The 21310-nt window shown below is 45.9% G+C and overlaps 1 protein-coding gene across 1 annotated transcript in view; it reads right to left on the bottom strand.

Moving 5' to 3' along the window:
- ALK (ALK receptor tyrosine kinase) overlaps positions 1-21310 on the bottom strand; it is a 674721-nt gene that overhangs the window by 95884 nt on the left and 557527 nt on the right. Inside the window, exons 8-9 of the mRNA XM_047068721.1 lie at positions 19297-19397; positions 46-215 (exon numbers count right to left, since the gene is read on the bottom strand). Coding sequence (XP_046924677.1) covers positions 46-215; positions 19297-19397 — 271 coding nt within the window. The remainder of the gene's footprint in view (positions 1-45; positions 216-19296; positions 19398-21310) is intronic.

The raw sequence follows: 21310 nt of genomic DNA, 5'->3' as shown, positions 1-21310 counted from the left end.
GGCTGATAGAAGAAAAGAGAGTGACAGAAATGGGTGGAGGCTCACCTGTCAGCCACATCGAGAAGAGGCAGCACTGTCCACTGCCACAGGCTCAAGCCTTCATTAGTGGCAACATGCCAGACCATTCTACTTTGTTCCTTCCCAGTTTTGTTCTCCACCAGGACCAAGGAGACGTTTCCCTGCAAGACTCCACGGATGAGCCAGGACATTCGGAGCTGTAAGGGAGAGCAGAGCCAGAAGAACAGGTGTTAATATTAAAAGGAATCCTTAGGTCCCCTTCCTAGAACTCTCACCTGAAGCCTCAAGCATGTTGCTGGAGACTCAGCCAAGGTATGCCCAGTGAAGAAAGCTGGTGACTGTCTGATCTTATTCATTGTCTCTCCAAATGGCTTTCATTAAGATTCAAGGAGCTGGGCAGGGGCAATTAGGGACAAAATTTTGGAATTTTGTTCAGGTTGATCCTAAGTTTCACAAGATTCTGCATCTGAGGTGATATTAAGAATCAATGGGATATGAAGTGAACTTCTTAAAGCGGTTCTGAAGATTCTTGTCTGTGGCCCCGATTCACTTTGTGACCTTGGAGAAGTGATTTTATGACTCAATTTCTTCAATGCCTTAGTATCATAGATTTTTCTTCCTCATTGAGACTCTTATCTGAAAGATACCATGCCATGTGTTAGCTAACCAGAGACTCTATGACTTGATACTTATGGCCACTGTAGGCAAAGGCAGGACAAAAGTCTACTCATCGAGATACTTTACGATGGTTATCTTTCAGAATTAGGATGTCTACTTTGACAAAAGGAAGCTACAATCATATATTTTCATTGTGTCTTTAGTAAAGTTTCCTATGGCACTGTTCCCTAGATATATGAAAAGGGACTATAGTGAATATTTCTAAAAGAGTTTAAGTGCAGTCATGCCCAGAATCAGTACATGCTATAAACAAGGTCTCTGATATTTTTGTTTGATAGAAACAATCTGTAAACAACATTTAAAACTTAGGACAACTATAGCATATAATTGCCCCAAATATTCCTGTTTAGATCCCGTAATTAAAAAAAAAATGGCTGTTGTGGAATGAAAGGTAAAATATGTCCTTTGGCAACTGTAGTTTTCATCTGCTATGTTCCCCTTTTCTTTGATTCTCATTGTTTGAAGACATTCTCTTCTATAAATCACCATTCCTTTGTCTCCCAGTCCCCAAGATCATGGTTTGCTTATAATTTGATCAAAGAGGTCATATACCATGAACTTCCCACTTTGTTGCACACGGCCTCTTAACTAACAAGGCCACACCTGGCACTGGGGTGCCCAGGGGCTGTTCTACTTCTGAGAGCCTGAGTCAGGCAAGCTTGGTCTATAACCATAACCTCTTCACTTATACCTTTCCCATTTCCCAAATCTGGTATAGCAAATACTTGTCTCCAATGAGTACTCCCAGGATAATTGAACAAATCTGTCAATTGTTTTTTTCTGATCTCACGTGGCTTCCTTGTGCAATCTAGATGCCACGACTAGAAATTTTAATCCTACTAACTAAGCCCTCTCGGTCTTTAGCCCATGCCCCGTGCCCTGCTTGGAATATTGCTTGCTACATCCTTTCTCTCCTTTTGCTCCTTGGCCACAGAATATTTGATGATTTGGACTGCTGTGAAATCAGACTGTTGAACCTCAGTGCTCTGGATGGTTGTTGTTACTTACTCATCCACTGATTTCCACAGTTGACTTCTGAACACACATAGCACAATGGGTGTTTCAAACTCTTCCTCAAACACTGATGCTGTTACCTTTTGGTCCACAACTCCTGATCCATTATTTTGATTCTTACTTTACTGATAAAGATTTACTCTATTAGGTGCAATCTACTTCAGCCTCTCTGCCTCCCTCCCTCCCTTCCCTTCTATCCTCCCTTCCTCTTCCTCCTCCTCCTCCTCCCTCTCCTCCTTCTACTTCTACTTCTGCTTCTACTTCTCAGCATAGGTGTTTATTTATCTACCTTCTCTCTTCTTTTCCTGTCTTAGAGGAAGCTGTATCTTTCATTTTCTTCTATGTTAATCTCCCATATCCCCCCCCCCCCCCCCCCCAGTCCTTGCTCTCTCAATAACCGCTTCTAGCACCTTAAGACTCTTTGTACCTTTTGGATTTTCTGTCTACAGAAAAGATCAGCGTTCACCCATCCCAGAAAAATATCCCTGATCCAGCTAGCTCCGCTGATGTGCAACCTATTTCTTTACCCCCATTCAGATGTTAAGATCTTGGATAACTGGCATGTAACTGCTTTTATTTCCTTGTTGCCCATGCTTTCTTTAAATTCTCTCAACCTAGCTTTTATCTTCATTACTTTAACAAAGTAGCACTCACAATGTCCTTTATAGCTTGCTCTTTCAGCTCTTTCTATGGCCTCCTAAAGTGCCTCTCCCTCTCTACTTTCTCCCTTCTAACTTCTTTTGTATGTCTCTATCACATCTTCCTGTTTACCACTACCATCTGTGACTGATTTTTCAGTGGTTTCTCCTTATCAACTAATATCAAGGCATTCATGTTTCTTTATAATCTAAGAAAATCAGCTTTTTAGGCATTCAATGAATATTTATTGAGTACTTATGCTGATTCACATGTATCCTCCACCCTAGAATGGTCTAAAAGCTTGAGTTAGAGAGATCTGGATTCAAAAACTGTTGTTGTCACTTTGGTTCTTTTGAAGTGCAGTTCTGTATTCCATTAAGATGGAATAGGTTTAGGATTACAGTGACAATTTAATGAGATAACAAATAGTGTAGTAAATGTTAAAAAGGAATTTTGGCTGAAGCACTGAGGCAATAGATACTACACTTCAAAGGGAAGTCTGAGAACACAATGATGTAGGACTTTCAAGAGGGGTGGATGAAAACAGGTTACACAATTCTTAATCTCTCATACATACTTGGATTTTTTAAAAAGTTGGTGGTTGAATACCAGGAGAGAGTTTTTTATAATGTGCTTTTTGTATATCATGAGTTCCACATCACTTTACACTTCTGCAAAGAAGTTTCTCTCTTCATCCCAAGAGAGAAGTTTTAATGATGCCACCTTGAGCATTTACAGTTTGGGGAGCTCAGTAGAATGCTGTCTAACTCCTACCTGGAAAATCTAAAGTATGAACCAGGGGTTGGGTAGCTGCTCTGATGGCAGGACAAAGGCAAGGTGGAACCATTGGATGGCTTGCACTCTCAGAGTTTGGCGGTGGACACATGCATGAGCATTACACATAGACTAGAGTGAGCTGTGTAAAAAGCGGCCCACGTGGGTCATTTTAGATCTTGTCCAAGAGGGCTTCTTGAAGAGGTAAATAGAACTCAGAAGAAAGAAGCTGCAGGCATCTTGAGATGCCCAAGGGCAGAGAAAAGAGTAAGTGACCTCCTGGAATGGAGATACATATGCGCCAGTCAAGGTGAAAGATTCCTAGCAATAGTGGAGGGGGTGAGGAGAAATGTAGATCTCCAAAGAAACCACAAAAGTGCCCCCTGTGAAAACTAATAAGACTTAAATATTTGTCCTATCCAGAGAATACCAACGCCAGATTACCACAACAGTTCTGGTCAAGTAAGAGCTTTTTGCTTTCTTTGCCTCTTTTCCTTTCCCTGCATTAAAGGGTCACAAGTTAGCCAGATGACTGAAGAGGAAAGCTGAGTGAAGGGGAGAGAACCGTGACCACCATTTCCCTAATTTCAGGCTTTTCATCTATAGTAGGGTCAAGTGTGGCAGGGGGAGGGGAGGGAAATAAGCCCTAACTTTAAAGCAAGATTAAAGTTCTGATTAGATGGGCATTGTGATTTCTAAATAAGCCTGTTTTGTGTTTTGAAGTGATTAAAAATGGTCTGTATTACCTTAGAGCAACAGGTAAGTAGATTTCATCCAGTAGTCCACACATGGGGGCCCAGTGAATGTTAGTTCATAGACTCCTCCACATCAGTCTACATGTCAGCTTTGCACCTGACATGGATTTTTCTGCTTCTATCGTTTTGATCTTTCCATTTCCTCTACATGTTCTTTCCTTCTCACCATTTAAAAAAATTAAATGTTTAATTTTCATGGACCTTTTCTTATCATCTGTCTCACAAATGACCTCCCCCTCCTCTGAAATCTTACAATTGAGGCTATTGGGACCATTATGGGACACAGCTCTGGTGGCTTTTCTTCCCTCTGTGGGCAAGTCCCTTCAAGGCAGGGACATCTTATCTTGTATTCATAGTAGTGGTTAAGTGAGGGCACGCGGTAGGAGCTGATCAATATCAGGATAAATAAAGATGTATACATTTCCAGGAAGACCCTTCTGTCTTCACCAGGTCCCCTCTCAGGGACAGAAACCAACTTCCCACCTATGAAGCTCCTTAGCACTTTCTTGCACTTTAGGGGTTGGGTACCAGGAAAGGGAAGAGGATCCACCCATTTTGCAGCTAACCAGCTGTAGTTGAAATGGCCCAATTCCCAGTGTTCTTCAGAAGCTTTCAGTCTGAAGTAGAGTCTGCTAGTGGGCTGAGCATGTTGGTGAGATGTAGCTCTGTCATATTGACACTGGGGACATTGGCTAGCTTACTGCTGAGCTTTCTCCATCTTCCTGCACTACATTTTAGGCCAATAGGCCTGGGAACTGAGAACAGTACTGGCTGCCAAGGCATGGCATCACTAGCTCCTGAGGAGATCTACCAGGATCCCTCTTGGTACCAGTTCTTGAGGTGATTATCCATTCATTCAACCTATATTTACTGCACACCTACTCTGTGCTACATTATTATATATACCTTCCCTGCCCTCATGAAGCTTATCAGCTTGCCAGGAAGTCAGAATTTAAATGAATAGCTGCAATTTTGCTGGGTGTAGCAAAAGGGAAGTAATCAGAGCCACTTGACAGCAAAGACTTAAAACATGAGACAATCAAGTCAAGACACTTGACATAAGACAATCAGGACTTGGGTCAAGATGGCCACTTGATCCAACTGTTCAGAACTACAGACAAATAGTAGAACTAAAAATTTGACTTTCCTTTCAACTTACAATACCATCACCTATGTTTATAGCAGAAAATATATATCTACAGCTACAACTCAAGCCACGACACGCACTGTTTCAGTTTCCATAAAGTTTAGTTTTAGAAACAGGTGCAAAAGGCTTGGAATGAGATTGAAAACTGGCAGCCAGTGAATGGCTAGCAAAGTATGTTTTTCTGCCATTTATTTTTTTCACCCACCAAGTGTTTAGTAAGGTGGTGTATCCAGGTGATGTATTCTTCCTCAGATATAAGCAGTCTAGAACCTTTGGTCTTTCACTTGGCCTACTTTTCACCTGTAGTTATCACTAGTGATTCCAGATTCTGCCTCTAAAATGTCAGTCAATGCTTTGCTACTCAGAGGGTGATTTTCAGGTTGGTATCATTGGTGTTACCTGGGAACTTAGATGCAGAATCTCTTGCCTGATCCCAGACTTACTGCATCAGAATCGGCAGAGAAGCAACCTCTGGAGCCTTGTTCCTGTGCTCCTATGACTCATCCCACTTCCTTTCCAGAATGCACTGAAAGCAATTGCCCTTTGCATCAAACATTCATTCCTGGGTGGCCTATCAAACTCTCCTTGTTTCATTACCTGTTGACGATGGGATAACTTGGGGTTTGTGCTCCGATATCGAAGTGAATGAATTGTGTGACTTTAAGCCAACCACTTACCTCTCTGAGCCTCTATTTTCTTTCTTAAGCCAAATTTTGATAATAACCATCCCTTCCCTGCCCACCTTAAAAGGTGGTCATAAAGACTGAAGTAAAGAATGTGAAATAGAGCCCACATGTTGTGAATGAAATGGTTGAGCCAGTGGTTTTCAACCTGGGCTGCAAATTGGAATCACCTGGGGAGTTTTCACACCTACTCATGTCTGAGTTCCACTCCAGAGACTCTGATTTAATTGGTCTTGGGTAGGTCCTGGGCATCAGAAGTTTTTGAAATCTCCCCAGGTGATTCTAAAGTACATCCTAGGCTGAGACCACTGGAGAGATGGGGCTACTTAGGTGCAGAAGGTAGCCTGGTCTTCTTGGTCAGGGGTCCATTTTCATCTCAGACTTTGAGTAAGAGGCAATTCTTAATAACTAAAAAATAGCCTAAAATGTGCCCACAATCACCAAGGTGTACAAGAAGTGTTTTTCCTGCAAGGGGGAGGACACAGACTCAGCAGAGGGCCTTCACGTGCCTGCCACATCATCCTTTGGCCAGGACTGAGGACATTCCTGAAAGTGAGAGATTCATGGGCTGAGGGTAAGCAGTGATGACCTAAGAATACAAATGGGACCAGAACTATCCTCTTGGTCCTACTTACCAATTTCTTAGTTAGACATGGAGGACTGATGTCAATTCTTTCTGAATATCCCTTATTCATTATTTGTATCTAAATACAGTATTTCTATCTAAATAGAGTAACTATTTGCGGTTCCCAGGGCAGACTGCAGGTTCAAGGCCCTCTCAAAGACTCCCATTTTCCTCCTAAATACAGTCCCAGATAAAAGAAGCCCTTTGATACCATTATATGTAGATATCCATGCCAGGTAGACCTGGCTTGCTATTGGGAGTTAAAGTTCAGGTGCTCAGAGTGGGCAAAAAACTCTTTTGGTATTTGATTTTAATAGGACCAATTTATATCGGGGTAACCTATAGGATAAAGTATTTTGTTAAATGGCTATTTATTGAATGCTAGAGAGCTGTGCTAGGCACTTGTGCATATGCTATCTCATTTTATACTCACAACATTCCTTCCTGTGGATATTATCATACCCATTTTTCATATGTGGAATCTGAGGCTTAGATAGGTTAAGTCACCCATGGTCGCTGGGCCCATATGCTGTGGAGCCAGTTTCCACACTATGGTCTGTGCTGTTTCTACCATATCTATAGCGCTACATACACGTAGCATGTTATGGTAATACTTAAACCTTTTGTGGGTGTGTTGTGAAGGTTTTCTAGATCCTTGTTGCTCAAAGCGTGGTCTGTAAACCAGCAGTATTGGCATAACCTGGGAACTTAATAAAAAATGCAGGGTCTCAAGTCCCACCCTAGGCCTGCTGAATCAGAATTTATATTTTAACAAGATCTTAGCTCAGACATACCTTCAGAATAGAGGAATTAGGGAAGTGGTAGGTTTTAAACCTTTGTCTCTGCCAGACAATTAGTATCGTGTGTGTGTACAGACACATACATATATACATGTATATACATACATGTACATATATATGACAAATGTATTCATGCAAATATGAGAAATCTTATTCAAATCCTAAATAATGTCTGTGAGAAATAACACTTGTTGGAGCCCATGACAATAAAAATGCTGATCCTTCTAGATACATCCAATAGATATAGGTTATAAATGATAGCTTTTGACTAATAACCTATTTTATATGCAGACAGGAAATAGGACAAGTGGAAAGAGACAACGCCAGGAGCATGCCACCAGCAATTATATTTTCTGGCTCCAGCAGGCCCTTTCACAAGGGCCTTTTCCCTCTCCCTGTCGATGGGGTCCAATAGACTTTCCAATTACGTGCTACCAGTGTTTGTCATGTTATTAATTAAAGTTCTGTATGTAAAGCAAGAGGAGTATTGTGGCTAGGCCTAATGCTATTATTTCTCTCATGGCCCTTTCCTCCTCCAGAGGTAATTACTGCAATTTTATGCCTAGAATATGCCCTGTGTTTGCTATGCATACCTCGTGGTAACTTCACGACAATCTCTTGAATCCATTAAAAAAATATCAGCATGGAACTGAGGCTGAAATGGGACAAAAGAGACTCAATGGTATCAAATAATGCCCATTCTGCATTCAGCACTCCCAAATGTAGCAATGCTGTGAGGTGGAAGGTGCTACTTTTCTTCGTCTTTCTGAAGGGCTGTCTGAATTCCCACAGTAGAGACCAAACCAGGATGCACGTTCTAGTGTGTATTTCACTTGAACAGAAGGAAATGCTTTCTAATAGAGAGAGATGCTCAAAGATGAGCTTGATATTCCCCACCCTGGGAGTCATCCAGCAGTGGCTAGGGAACCAGGATTGAAGTTGTTGTCAGGGAAATCCAAGCTTAGAATAAAGGTAAAGGCTCCTTCCCAACCTAAGATGCCACAGGGCTGTGGTATGGGTGTGAACTGGTAATTTTAAGAGTTCTTTGGCTTCTTATTAATAAGAGTTCCACAGTCTCTTATTAACTTTAATTAAGAGTGTTGACTCATTGCAAAACCCAGTGTTTTTGTATGCCATCTCCTACTTCACCTGGAAAAAATAAATACCAACTCTCCAGCTATAAATAGCCTAATGAAAAATCAACCCAACATAGCAAGAAGCAGGCCAGATGCAGATTTTTGATAACAAGCAAATAAAATGTGCTGGCAAATACTTGCAATTATGGAAGCTTAAGAAATGCTGGATTCCTGGCCATGTAGGAGACTTAAAAGATTGATATCCTGTCTGAACATATCACCCCATGTCTCCTTCTTTCCAAGGCATCACATCAAAGCCAGAAACAGCCAGCCAGGGATGTCCCCTTTGTAAAAACACAGCAAGAAAACATGAAGGTTATACATAAAAAATAATAACTGTGGGATCCCTGGCTGGTGAAGTTATGGAATTACAGGTATTTTTTTTCCTTCTTTAATCTCTTCTAATTTTTTTTTACAATGAATATCCATTACTTTTTGATAACTAGAACAAGAATGATAAAGTAAATGTAGCATATGCGGTTATTAAAAGCATGTTGATGAAAAATAACACTGATGTAAGAAAATATAAATACAGAAGACATCAAATACTTATATGGTATGATACAAAATTTGTATAAGCCCTTTTCACTCTGCTCAAATCTACGTCTATGTGTCTGGAAGGAAATGCACCAGCGTGGTAAGAGGGGTTACCTTTGGGGGGTAAGAGTGTGAGCAATTTCAATTCTCTTCATGCCTTCCTATATTTTCCTAATGTTCTGCAATGAACATAGAACACTTTTATAATCAGAAAAAACAATAAACACTATATTAAAAGTGGCAGCAAGGGAGGGTTCTGATGTCGTTTGAAAGTCGGAAAAAAAATGCTTTCTTTTCACCCCCTTCTGGGAGGATCAGTTTCTCTTGCCTGCAATATGTGGGCTTTTTGAGGAAGACCCAGGGAAGGTGGGGGCTTCTGGGGATTGAGTGATGCAGACGGAGCATGAGCTTTGAACTAAAACAGCCGTTCTGTCTTTATTTGTGGTATAATCTGTGCCTCTGTCTTCATCTGTAAAATGGGACCAATTGTACTCTGCTCAGAGAGTTGCTGGGGGACTTTAATAAGATTACAAAGCCCAGTGCCCAGCCTACCAAATACATTTGATCAATGTTAGTTTTCTCCTCCTGTATGGGTAAGGGCAAGCAGGCAATACCATGCTAGAGATAAACAGCTCACAAAAGATAGAAAGGGACAGGATGAAGGATGCTGTATTTAAACTTTTCAGTTCAGTGTTCTAGCATCCAGTTTCCCCAGAGAGTTATCTTTTCTGTCTTATGGGAAGAAAAAGGGTGATATTTTCTTTTGAGTTACATTTTGATGGTATGATTTTGGGCAAACAGCCTCCTCTGTACCTCTGTCTCTCTGTGCGTGATGGGGATGCTGCTGCAAAATAGCTCTGTAATCCTCTGGCTGGGGAACAGGATCAACTGTGCAGTGGAAGTCCTAGAACCTTTACAGACAACCAGTGGAAGGAGAATGGACCCCAGGCATGTGAGTGTTTGTGGGGCCTGGAGCCACTTGGGAAGTATTTATTCTGACAGGTGGGGAGAGTCTGTGCTTGCAACAGGGTGTCCCCCTTGGGCATGGGACTTTGGAATGTGGTATAAGGATCTCCAGTAGGGGCCACAAGGGTCCATGATTAGCAGGTGGATTCTGAATGGGATCCAAATCTCCGCCAAGTGCCCAGGAGGATTTTATTCACACCCATGAGCCTTGACAGCAATTCTTCCTATGCCTCAGTTTCATCATGTAATAGCAGAGGGATTCATTTTGAATGGCTCGTAGGTATTAAATTAATTATGTCTGACTGCAATTACAATTGCTGTTGATTACTTTGGCCCATTAGCATGTGGCCTGGGAGTGTCAACCACATCATGATGAGTGGGGACAGAATGCTAGGTTCCAGTGGCTTCTCAGCTCTAGGTATTGAGGGGAGAATTATTTTGGCTCAGAAATCTCAGTGGGGCTACATTTGTTGGTATCTTGAGAATCCAAGGGGAGTGTCCTTGTTGGCTCCTATCCTGGGACAGGGTCATGTTCATAATTGAGGGGCTGTGTAATTAGTTAATTAATTAGTGATTGATTAAGCAAATTCATTGGGCATGTCCTCCTGATACTAATCCTAGGCACTATGCAAAATAATGCCCCCAACCTGCCCGCATGTTACTATTGACTGAAAGGAGAAACAAGAACACACACAATGTCTGAATTCACGTTGGAGTGACTTCTTCCCACCCGTGCAAAGTAAGAAGAAAGAAGAATTGCTCCCATTACAAAGAGTTTTTACATTTTCATTTGGTCTTTGCAACAACCTCAGGCAGCAAGTACAACAGGTTTATACCCCAGTTTTACCCCAGGTGGGGGGGTGACTCACGTGAGGTCACATGACTTATAAGGGGCAGATCTGGGATTCAAACTCAGGTGACCTGAGTTAAGTTAGTGACTTAACTAGTGTTCGAAGATTTGGCTTTGGAGGTGGACAGAGGTTGGTTTAAATCCTGGGTCCTCCTCTTAGTAGCAGGGTGACCTTGGGCATGTCACTTAAGTTGTCAAGGCTCTAGGGTCTCTCTCTGTCAGTGAATGGGGGTCACGATTCCTCACAAGTCTGTTTTGGTAATGAGATAAAACAAGTGACATTCTTAGCACAGTCTTAGCCACATAATAAGGGATTGATATTTAAAGAATGCTCCCTCAGTTGGCTTATCAACTATGAAGCGTCCCTTCCTCAGACCCAGACTGAGGAAGGTTTCTTTTTCCCAAGAGTGCAAATGGTTAGGGTGTTTGAGGGCTAGAGTTAAGAACTTTGGCTTGCTTTTTAATGTAATTCAGCCAAGTGATCCATGAGTAACCTGGAGACCAGGACCTGTTATACTGAAAGCAAGTATTGTTAACTTTTCTGCTGAAAACACCTCAAAGAGATCCCAGATTCCTGTGGTCTATCTCCAGCATGACTGGCCACATGGTGGGTTTGAAATGAGTACTTGCTGCTTCACTGCCCGACCGCGAGCCCTCTGTGACCTTCCCTCCTTCACTCCTCCTGCCACGTATCTGCGTGCCCATCCAGCCCAGCCAAGTTCCAAGCTACCTCTCTGATCCCATCCCTGCAGCTGTCCACCCTTCGCATCCTGAGGGGGCCACCCCCTGACTACTTCAGGGGAGTGGCTGAGCAAATACCTTTGAAGTTAGGAGACTACAGTTTGAGTCCTGGTTTCTGTGTAGATTAGCCTGTGACTGTGGGGGTGTCTCCAAGCTCTGTGAGGCTCTTCCTCTGTAGAATGGGGAAGATCTCATTCACTTCACAGGGTGGCTGGGGAGGTGGGCAGGCTCTGTGGTCTTTGACATTATAGAGGATTCTTAATACAGGGTATGGGTATAATGTTATTACATGTGTCTGGGCTCATCATTTGAGACTGACAGTGGGTCCAAATCTCTTAGTCATCCAGTGGGTCTGTGGAAAAGCCATTTGGAAAATTCTTCTGGAACCACTTCTAACCTCCACCTCCTTCCCTTCTGATACAAAGTGGTATGTGCTTAGGCCCCAGGTTAAGGCTTTAAGAGCACTGTCTCCATCACAGGGGGTGTGAGGAGCTACCAGATCTAAGGTCCTCCTGGAGTTTCAGACACAGGTGAGAGTTAGGGTGACTTGTGGGGTGGGGATGGGGGACAGGCACAGTTGAGATGGACTTTAGAGGTGACCAAGGCAGGGCAGATACTCTTCAAAACGCACCATTTATGGGCCTAATGGTGACCACGAGGGATGAAGTGAGATCACACAGGGTGAGGAAGCCTTTGAGATTCAAAGAAAGGCAGGCTGGAGCCCCCCTGGAAAGGGTTGGAGCTCTTCCTCTGGGCTTCTTAAACTGGGGGACATATGCCTTCCAGGTCTTTCTAGGGGGACCCAAAGCAACAGGGTAAACAGGGGTATCTTTCTGAAGTCTTGGCCATTCAATAGTAAGTAGTGAGTCCTGTTTTTGAATGCAAAGAAACAGGCACGTTCGAGGATCAGATGCAGAACCGGCATCCATTTTCAGGTGATAAAAAGAGATGTTAAAAGAAAAGGCAGGCGTGTGATGTTCTGCTCTGGGTCATTTGGCCAGACTCCCTTCCAGCCTTTGTGACATCCTCTCTTTTCTCAGGCCATGCCCTATATACTGCAGCTGTCCCTTTCATAGGAGCCCACCCCACCCCCCCACCCCCCAGGGGAAAGTGCAGATGCCTTTGTGTCTTAAGAACATGTGGCCACACTGCCAGCCAGCCGTGCATGATTGTAGGCTCCCTCCTCATTTGTGAAAATGTGACAATATCATCTCTTTGGGTGTCTGCTGCCAGGGTGGGAGTGGGGTGGGGATGGGCTGTGGAGAAAAGGGACTTTCGCTAGACTGGAAGAGGGTGCTCGCCATGCCCTTCCTGGTGGGGAGAGGAGCTGGTGGGGATGGAGGAGGGGGTGAGGGGCCCATCTGCTGCTGGGAGAGAATTAGCTTCCCTGGACCTTAGTCACTAAGCTGGGCAACATCCCCCTTCCCCTCTATTGCCAGGTCACCCAGGGTGGAACAGAGGCCAACTTCTCCAGACTCAGGACCCTCAGATAGGCAGACTCCAGCCTTTGATATTGGAATCACCACAAAAGTCAGGTAATAATAGGAACAGCAGCAGCAGCAGAGGAGCAGAGGCCACATGTGCCATTTATTAAGCATCTCTATGTGTCCGGATCCAGGCAGGGCACTTTCGTGTTTTTTTTTTTTTAATTTTTTTTCAACGTTTATTAATTTTTGGGACAGAGAGAGACAGAGCATGAACGGGGGAGGGGCAGAGAGAGAGGGAGACACAGAATCGGAAACAGGCTCCAGGCTCTGAGCCATCAGCCCAGAGCCCGATGCGGGGCTCGAACCCACGGACCACGAGATCATGACCTGGCTGAAGTCGGACGCTCAACCGACTGCGCCACCCAGGCGCCCCTCAGGCAGGGCACTTTTGATGCCCCTCTGCTAGTTTCTCCTGACAGTCCTGCAGAGGATCCTGAGGCTGAGAAGGGTAAAGTGATTCACATAAGCTCCCCCTGGTACAAAGTGGCAGGACCCTGCCAAGGTCTGAGTGGCCTCCAAGCTCTGCTCTCCCCACCACACTACACTGCCTTGGAGGTGTTCCTTTGTTCTGGCCCTGCGTGACCAGCTGGGTTATGTCGAGACTGTTGGGACATGGGGCAGGCGGGAGTCCGAGGGCACTGTGCTTCCTGTGGGGGCATCTCTATGTCCTTGCGGGCAGAGAGTGGACAGCCCAGCTGGAGGTTACATAGCTAGCATGGAGTCCTGCCTCTGTTCTTTGAAAGTTCCAAAGCAGGAAGAGGACAAGCGCAGGGAACACAGAGTGGAAAGCAATCCCCAGCAAATCCACTTGGCAAGTGCTGAGGCCTGGAGCTGTCCAAAGGTGGGCTGGCCTTCCTCGTGAGCATTCTGTCTCTGCAGTGCTGTCACAGCCTTAGGTGGGATGGGGGTTGGATTCCAGCTCCCAAACACCTGACCCAAGGGGCTCAGGCTTGTAAGAGGGGAGCTAGGGATGAGGTTACCCTGGAACGCCCCCCTAGCTCAGCTCTGGTCCTTATTTACAAAGAAGATGACTATAGCCCCCACAAGGTGTCTATGCAGCATTGCTTGGCCATACAAGGGCAGAGGCTGGTCCCGGGTGGAGCCTGGTAAGGATCAGCTTTCACTGGTCAGCAGTGAAATAGGATGAGTGAATAGAGAGAGGAGAGGGTTTCCTTCTCCCTAGATGGACACATGTTCTACAGAAGGTGGAACAGATCCAGAAAATGACAACCTTATTTAGGATCAAGACCATGAGGCCTCTTGGGACAGTTTTTCCTTCCTCGTTTGCTAAAACAAATGAGACCATGTGGGGCTAAGAATAAGGCACACACAAGGCACACATAACATTTGAATCTCCTAGGTGAGTAACAATGTCCCCTTAGCTGCTCAGGAATTAGGTCCATCGACTGGTCTCTGCCTGGGAAGACACTGACTGAGTAACTAGGGCTGCAAAATGGGGCAGTGTTTCCTTCCTGCCTCCAGAGAAGAGGAGTCTGTGGTGGGGTGGGCAGGGGTTCTGCTTAGGCAGGAGCAATGCCAGTCCTCAGGGGTGCTGTGGAGGCCCACGGCAGCTCCTCCCATGCTGAGAAGTTACCACCTGCCCTCGGCAGGGGCAGGGAAGTGTGACAGAAAGAGCACAAAGCTCAGGCTACAAGGTCTGGGTTTGAGCTTGATTTTTTATTTACTGGCTATGCATCTCTGGGTGCATTTCTTTCCTGCCTTGTTGGGGTGGGCTGTTCCTGTCCCCTGGGCAGCCCTCTGTGTGCCCCCACCCAGATCTGCTCCGTAAGCAGGCTGAAGAGAATACCCTTGTCGAGGGTTCAGTGGGGGCTGCTAAAGGAAGAGCCTTATGGTTCTGTTTTCTCCTCTACCTCAAGCCATCCTGTAATAATTACTATTGCTCATCCTTGCTTTTTGCCTTTCCAAGGAGGATTCTGCTGTTGAGTTTCATAAACTCTTAAAACATGGTAGTCAGAAAAGATCTCGTCTTCACCTTATGTGAAAGTTCTATTTGTCTGCCCCCCACCCCGGGGAGGGAGTGGGGTCAGCCTAAATAAACCTGAACAACACCAGCCATGACTTGCCTACCTTATTTTGCTTTTGAGTCACAGTGAGATGCTAGAGAACCCTCTGCCAGCCAAATCCCTGGAAGGATGGGCCCTGTGTCCAGGAATGATCACCACCATCCTGAAAAGTCTCACGGAGTCAACCAGAGAGCAATTTGCTGACAACTTCTCTGGCCTCCAGCCTTCAGGGCTCTGCCTGCCCTAGGGGGTTCCTTCTCAGTGGGGCTCTGAGAAGGGATTAACAGATGGAAGAGGGCAAGTTCAGATGCCAGGCTGCTCTCTCCTGTCCCTCTGGGCCACATTTCCTGGTTTTAATGACACCAAATGGAGGTCTACTTCCCTGCAGGCCAGGTAGCTCGTGCAGACCTGAGGAGGCCTGCGTGGTGGCCTTCTGTCCTGATCTCAGTAGCCCCCAGGCCCATTGAAGCCAATGCCTTTATCACTACAGGGCTGATGTCAGGGGCAGGAAGGCCCCAGGTGTGTTCCAGGATCCCAGTGTCTGTGTGCATGCACCAGTATGTGGGGGGAGGGCAGAGGTGGCTATAGCTCCGGCAAGGTCAGAAAAACCAGCAGCTAGGAACTCACTTGCCCTTGGGTGCGGCCACCAACCAAGTGGTCACATCCCACTTCCTGGGCCCTTTTCCTTCCTGCAGCTCATAGAAGGAAAACCACTTCCATGTTTTGAAGCGGGAAAGAGAATGAGGGAAGCCCACTTTTCCTCCCCCCAGGCCTTGTTCTGTCCTGAGAACATGGTTTAAAATATTCTAGTCACAGGCAGGCTATTCAAATAAAATAGAATTTCAAACCGCACGGGGCTTGTTGAGACATTCAGGCTTCTGGGATGTGCGAAAGGCAGGAGGCGGGGCAGAGACAGCCCCTGCCACCCTCTGTCCCCTTCATTACCAGCGGCTACAATGCTAGACACATCCGAGTGTGTTTCCCAGCCAAGGCGGACAGAGCAGGTCTGACAGCAAGCGTGCACATGAAAGCCACCACAAGGCTCCCCTCCCCGGTGGCAATTTTAATTATTTGAACTGGAGCTCCGCAAAATAAAAATAAAATCAAATCTGAATATTGTAAGTGGATCTCCAGTTTCCCGCAGAGAATAGCTTGGGGGAGGCAAAAAAAAAAAAAAATATATATATATATATATATATAGAGAGAGAGAGAGAGAGAGAGAGAGCGCGCGCGCGCACTCTCTCTTGTTTGTGGCTGGGCTAGGCAGAGGTCTTTAAATATTCATGCCCCATATGCAACTGTGCGGAGTGACGGAGAAGGAGACAGTGCCTGCATGAGGCCAGCCAGTAAGAGGTGCCAGGCCAGTAGTGGTGACTGCAGGCACCTGGAGGGAGGAGGCTGGAGCAGGCATGCTTCTGGAAAAGCCTGGAAGCTGACTGGCACATCCTGGCTATATCTCCACCACTGGTGGGCATCTGACCTGGTTCCAAATGGGCTCTGAGGGGGACTCTCCCAGTCCCTTCTGTCTCCACCACCTATGTCCCTGACCCTGTCATTGCTCACCACTTCTGACTCATCTTTATAAAAGGCAAGTTACGTCACACTATTTGGTACCATGGGTAGTGGAGGAAAAACTCTCTGCATGGACTCATAATGAATTTCTGTCACAAGTGGCAGGTGCATTTATGGTCAATTACTTTCAAGTGTCAGTGTGCCTCCAAATCGCGGAGGGCGGGGGTTGAAAATGGAGATTCCCAGGCCCCACTCTGGGGTGTCATCCAAGTGGCCTGGGATGGGGCCTAAGAATCCGTCCTGATCACAATTTCCAAGTGACTGGAACTGGAGAGACAGAGACCTACTAGGCAGGTTGTAGCTAGATTTTTCAAGGAAACGCACAGAAGGTGACACCAGTTCCCTTTTGGGAATTCACCAATGACTGTAGGGTATCTTGAAGGAGTATTTTGAGAAATTCTGCAATTACTTCAACTCCCAGGAGGTGGAGGGACTCTAGGGCTCCCAGGACTGGTCTGCGTTTAGAGAAGACACTCAGTGGTGGGCGTCAGCCCTGGAGCTTAGCCAGCCTCTTAGTCCCTGTGGGCTTGACCTTCACCAGAGACTTTCACCCATCTCTACGCTGTACCTGTAGGGCCTAGGTACAGGAAGTGTCCCCTTCCCGTACCTGGGCCCCATAGCCAGGCCCCTTGAGGGCTGGTGGGGTTTGAAGACCCTGAGTTAACCTCACACAGTTCACACAGTGATGCAACATCCTCTGTCACTGACATTTGCCAACCTGGGAGGAAGAAATCAGCTTCATGCCTTCTGCATTTAGGATCTGAATCAAATAAATGGCAAGGCTTACAGACCTGGAAATGCATATTTCTATTTTGGTTATTTATTTTTCTGATGAAAACATTTCCCCCCAACACTGGGGATTCAAGACCCATCAGCAGTAGATGAATGGTCTGAAAATCTGAATGTGAACTAGCTGTGAGCTGAGAACAGAATGGAGTCACTGCCTTCCCTTCATTACTCCTGCTGAGTCGAGTTATGGAAAAGGGCAGGAAATAGCAGAAATAGCCCAGAGCAAATTTGACTGGAGGGAAAATAAAACAGGCCAGTAAAACAAAACACCTGTTTAAACTATCGATCAACCAAAGGTTATCAGGGAAATGATGAAGTATTTGAAAAATATCATTTTTAGCCTTGACGTTTCTTATTCTAAAATTAGGCTCATGTTAAATACAGTGAAGAGTATATTTAAAAATCAAATTCTTTAAAGGATCCCCCTGACCTCTCAGGAAGGGTGACCATCTCTCCTCATTTAGATTTCCTCTTAAGAAGCCTTCCTTTCTAGGTATCTGCTCTGGGTGGCATTGGGGTGTGAGGGGTGCTGAGAGATATCAGTGATGACTGTGTAATCCACAATCTGCATCAGATAGAGTGATTTCTCAAATACAAGTTAATGTAATGAATCTATTTATTTGTGCCCTGACTTCCTCCAAAAAGGACTTAAGGTGGCTCCCAGAGATACATAACATCTAGTAAGGTAACAGAAACTAACTAGAAAAGGGTGAGAAATTGGGTAAATGTTGAGTTAGAAGATCGAACCAGGAGTAAGGCTGATTACAGACTACACATCATGAACCCCTATTTACTTACTAAAAGGGGAGCCTCAGATTTAACGTGACCGTTCTTCTGATTAAAAAAAAAGTCACCGATACTTCTTTTCCATTCTTATGTGTTTTATGCTGGTGAGTTTTTATTTCATAAAAAGCCTGGAGGGCTTGAGTGTGGCTGTGTCCCTTAGCAGCGGAAGCCCGTTTCCCGGATCTCCCTGGGGCTTCGACCAGCCAGCGGAGGGGAAGCAAGTCTGCTCAGTCTCACAATGTCCATAGCTTGAAAGGAAACAAATTGCTCAGGGGGCACATAGCTATTCCTGAAACAAAGCCAGGATGGGATTTCTCCTGTGAGTTTCCAGAAAGAGAGGACTGGCCAAATCTCAACTATGTGTTGGTTTTCTACAAAGTGCAAGATGTCGATGTGGTGCCGTGTGGTGGTGCAAAGAAGCACAGGCATGCAGAGCTCTCTGAGAACTTAGAATCTGGTTTTTGGCTCCCCCATCCTCCTTACCTATGTTTACTCGGTGCCGGGCACTGCTGGCTAATTACTGTCGTGGTTATGATGTGCCAGCAGCCGTGATAAGCCCTGTATATGTATTAACCTATTTAATCTTATCCTCTTTAGAGTAGGCACTCCTATTGTCTCACTTTACAGTGGGGAAACTGAGGCCCTGAGAGATTATTAACGGCCCAAGAAAACTGTGCAGCCAGTCAGTGGTGGAGCCTAGCTGGGACTCAGGCAATTGATTCCAGAGTCCATGAGTTGAATCACTGGATCGTGTTTGGGGTCTAAACGCATTTCTTGTTCTCTAGAGATTATGACCTACCACACTAAAAAGGTAACTGCCATAGGAACCATCTGGGTAAGTGGCTTTGGAGGGGACCTTACTGAGTGCCACTGATGTCTTAGTGAAATTTATGTAGATCAAATTTTTGATGCTCTATAAAATCTGAAACGTATTACAAGAGCTTGATATTGTAGAAAGTCTTTTGTAGATCACTATTACCCTCCCCTGTTACGTTTTGGAAATATTTTCTGGGTTTGCTTAGATCAAGACCCTGCTGCAAAGAGTTCAGTGTGGCTGAGCATGGGTGTTTGAGGTAAGATTCTCTGCAGATGGGACTCCACCATGTTGGTGCATGCTCTCTGCAAATATGACAAAAATGCCATTGTATCCTCCCCCCAGGAGCACAAGCAGCCCAACCATCCAGGCTATTTTGCTGATGTTTGGGTTCATCTGGAAGTGCCCAAGGTGAGGGGTAGGAGGAGAAGTCCAGGAGGTAGGGGAGCACTGAGACTTGCCTCACATGGAGAGTTCTTCATTGGGGCGGGAAACGTAGTGCTGGTCACTGTAGCACTTTCAGAAGTAGGGACATCAGTAGTGCTGAGCAACAGGGCATGGCCTGGGGCAGAGAGAAAAAGAGTCAGAAATGCACCACCCTCATGCACTGAAGGGCCTTGGGGCTCTGCCCATTCTTCTCTAGGCATGGTACACCTTTGAGGACACAGTTTTCTGCTGCCTCCAGTGGATAAGACAGCCTACTTGTCACCATCAATAAAACTTGGCTCACGCAAAGGTCTTCATTCCAAATGCCCTGCAATATCCCAGCACCATACATCTGGGCTACTGCATCCCTGACCTCCCAAGGTCACCAGCTTTAGTGCATAGCCCAGGAGCAGCCTGAAGCACGCTGACCTCTCCCAGCCCCTCCTCTCCCCATTACACTCCTGTTGGCCCTCTGCCTTCCCGAGGTCTGCATGACCTTCACTCTTTTCCACCAGGTCATCCTGTACCCTATGACATGAACAGGAAGTCATATTTCTTATGTTTTCTAAGCATGTATCTGTCTGAAAATCTGGGAGAACATAAACCCCCAACAACCCCACATGGCAGGGAAGAAGCAACTGTAAATCTCCAGGAACTGTACAGGGTTTTGTAGGTGGTCAGTTCTATGGAGATGGGAGCCAGCCTTTCAGGGGTGTCACAGAACCCTGTAAAGAACTTTACTCATTCAGATCTGCTGTTCTTTCTTAGCAAAGTCTAATATTGGATTACTACCAAGTAACAAATTCAAATGGGTCCAGAGCAGAGTAACCAAGACCAGCCAGCAATCCTAGAGGGCATATGGCCCATCCTTGAGGAAGAATCTGTGACTAGGGAGAGAAAGACTCTCCTGTGGTGGGTGGGTAGCAGCTATTGCCTTCAAATATCTGAAGAGCTGCTTTGGTGAGACAGAGAGTAGTTGAGTTCTGTGGGGCTCCAGGAGACAGAAAGTATGATCCATGGGTAGAATTTACAGAGTGGTGGAGCTTCTCTCCAGGAAAGGAACACTGGTCTTTGACAGAAGGACTGCTTTAGGAGGCAGTGAAAGCCCAGTCCCTAGAGCTACTGAGCCAGGGTTGGATGCTTATTTGCTATGGGTGCTGTTGGGGGCTTCCAAACAGCAGAAACATGACGATCATGTCTGACTTTGAGCTCTGTGTCTGTTCTCTGCTCCTCAGTAAGGTGCTGAGGATGACACAGTGTGGGATCAGGAGGAGAAACGGGAGCTCCAGGGGCCTTCTCTCTGCTGAGGGGCCTGCAGAACTCTCCTGGGGCTGTGGTAACTCAGCCTGCTTCCTCACGATCAAAGCCAGCTCTTTCAGGAGCAGTTAGCCAGGATAGGACTGCACGGGCACTGGGATCCCCAGTGGTTGATCAGGACATGGTTCTCTCTCATACCTTAATCATCATCATCATCATTATTAATTCTTAAAGGGATCCATAGGATGTATGATCTTTGCTTGGAAAGAGGGATTTGGTACAAGGGACTATAGCTCCACAAAGAGCAGACAAATGCAGGGGAGGGAAGGAGAGAGAGAGCCCCCGCCTCTAAGCCCAGCTCTATCCTGCAGAGAGGTGGGCCGCAGGACCTGCTCAGGCCTAGTACTGGGTACAGCCCAAGGCTGGGCCCGTGGCCAGGTGGTCTGGCTTCTCCAACAGCCTGAACTTGGGAGCTGTGTTGGCCTCACAGGCCTTCCCTTGTTCCATGACCCAGCTGTGTCTCCAGGTGTGGAGTCAGCTCACCTAGGTGTGGGTGGCCATCTCTTGGATGTGTGGAGGTCCCTGCCCTTCTGGAAGCCAAGCAGAGGCAGGGGGAGGAGAGGCTCTGGCACTTGGAGTGTGGGAGTTGCCAGCTTGAGCTGGGCAAGGATGGTGGGTGGGTATGGCTGAGGAAGCTGGGCTCCAGGGAACAGATCAGATGTGGGGCAAGATTCTCAGGGCACAACCCTGGGCCCAATGACATAAAGCCTCCCTGTGCCTCAGCCTCCCCAT

The sequence above is a fragment of the Lynx rufus genome, unplaced genomic scaffold (assembly GCF_022079265.1).
Source record: "Lynx rufus isolate CCGP_SWC_20201006 ecotype Redwood Valley unplaced genomic scaffold, mLynRuf1.p SCAF_8, whole genome shotgun sequence".
NCBI lineage: Eukaryota > Metazoa > Chordata > Mammalia > Carnivora > Felidae > Lynx > Lynx rufus.
Note: the sequence above shows the minus strand (reverse complement) of the source record. Positions and strands in the feature narration are given on the sequence as shown.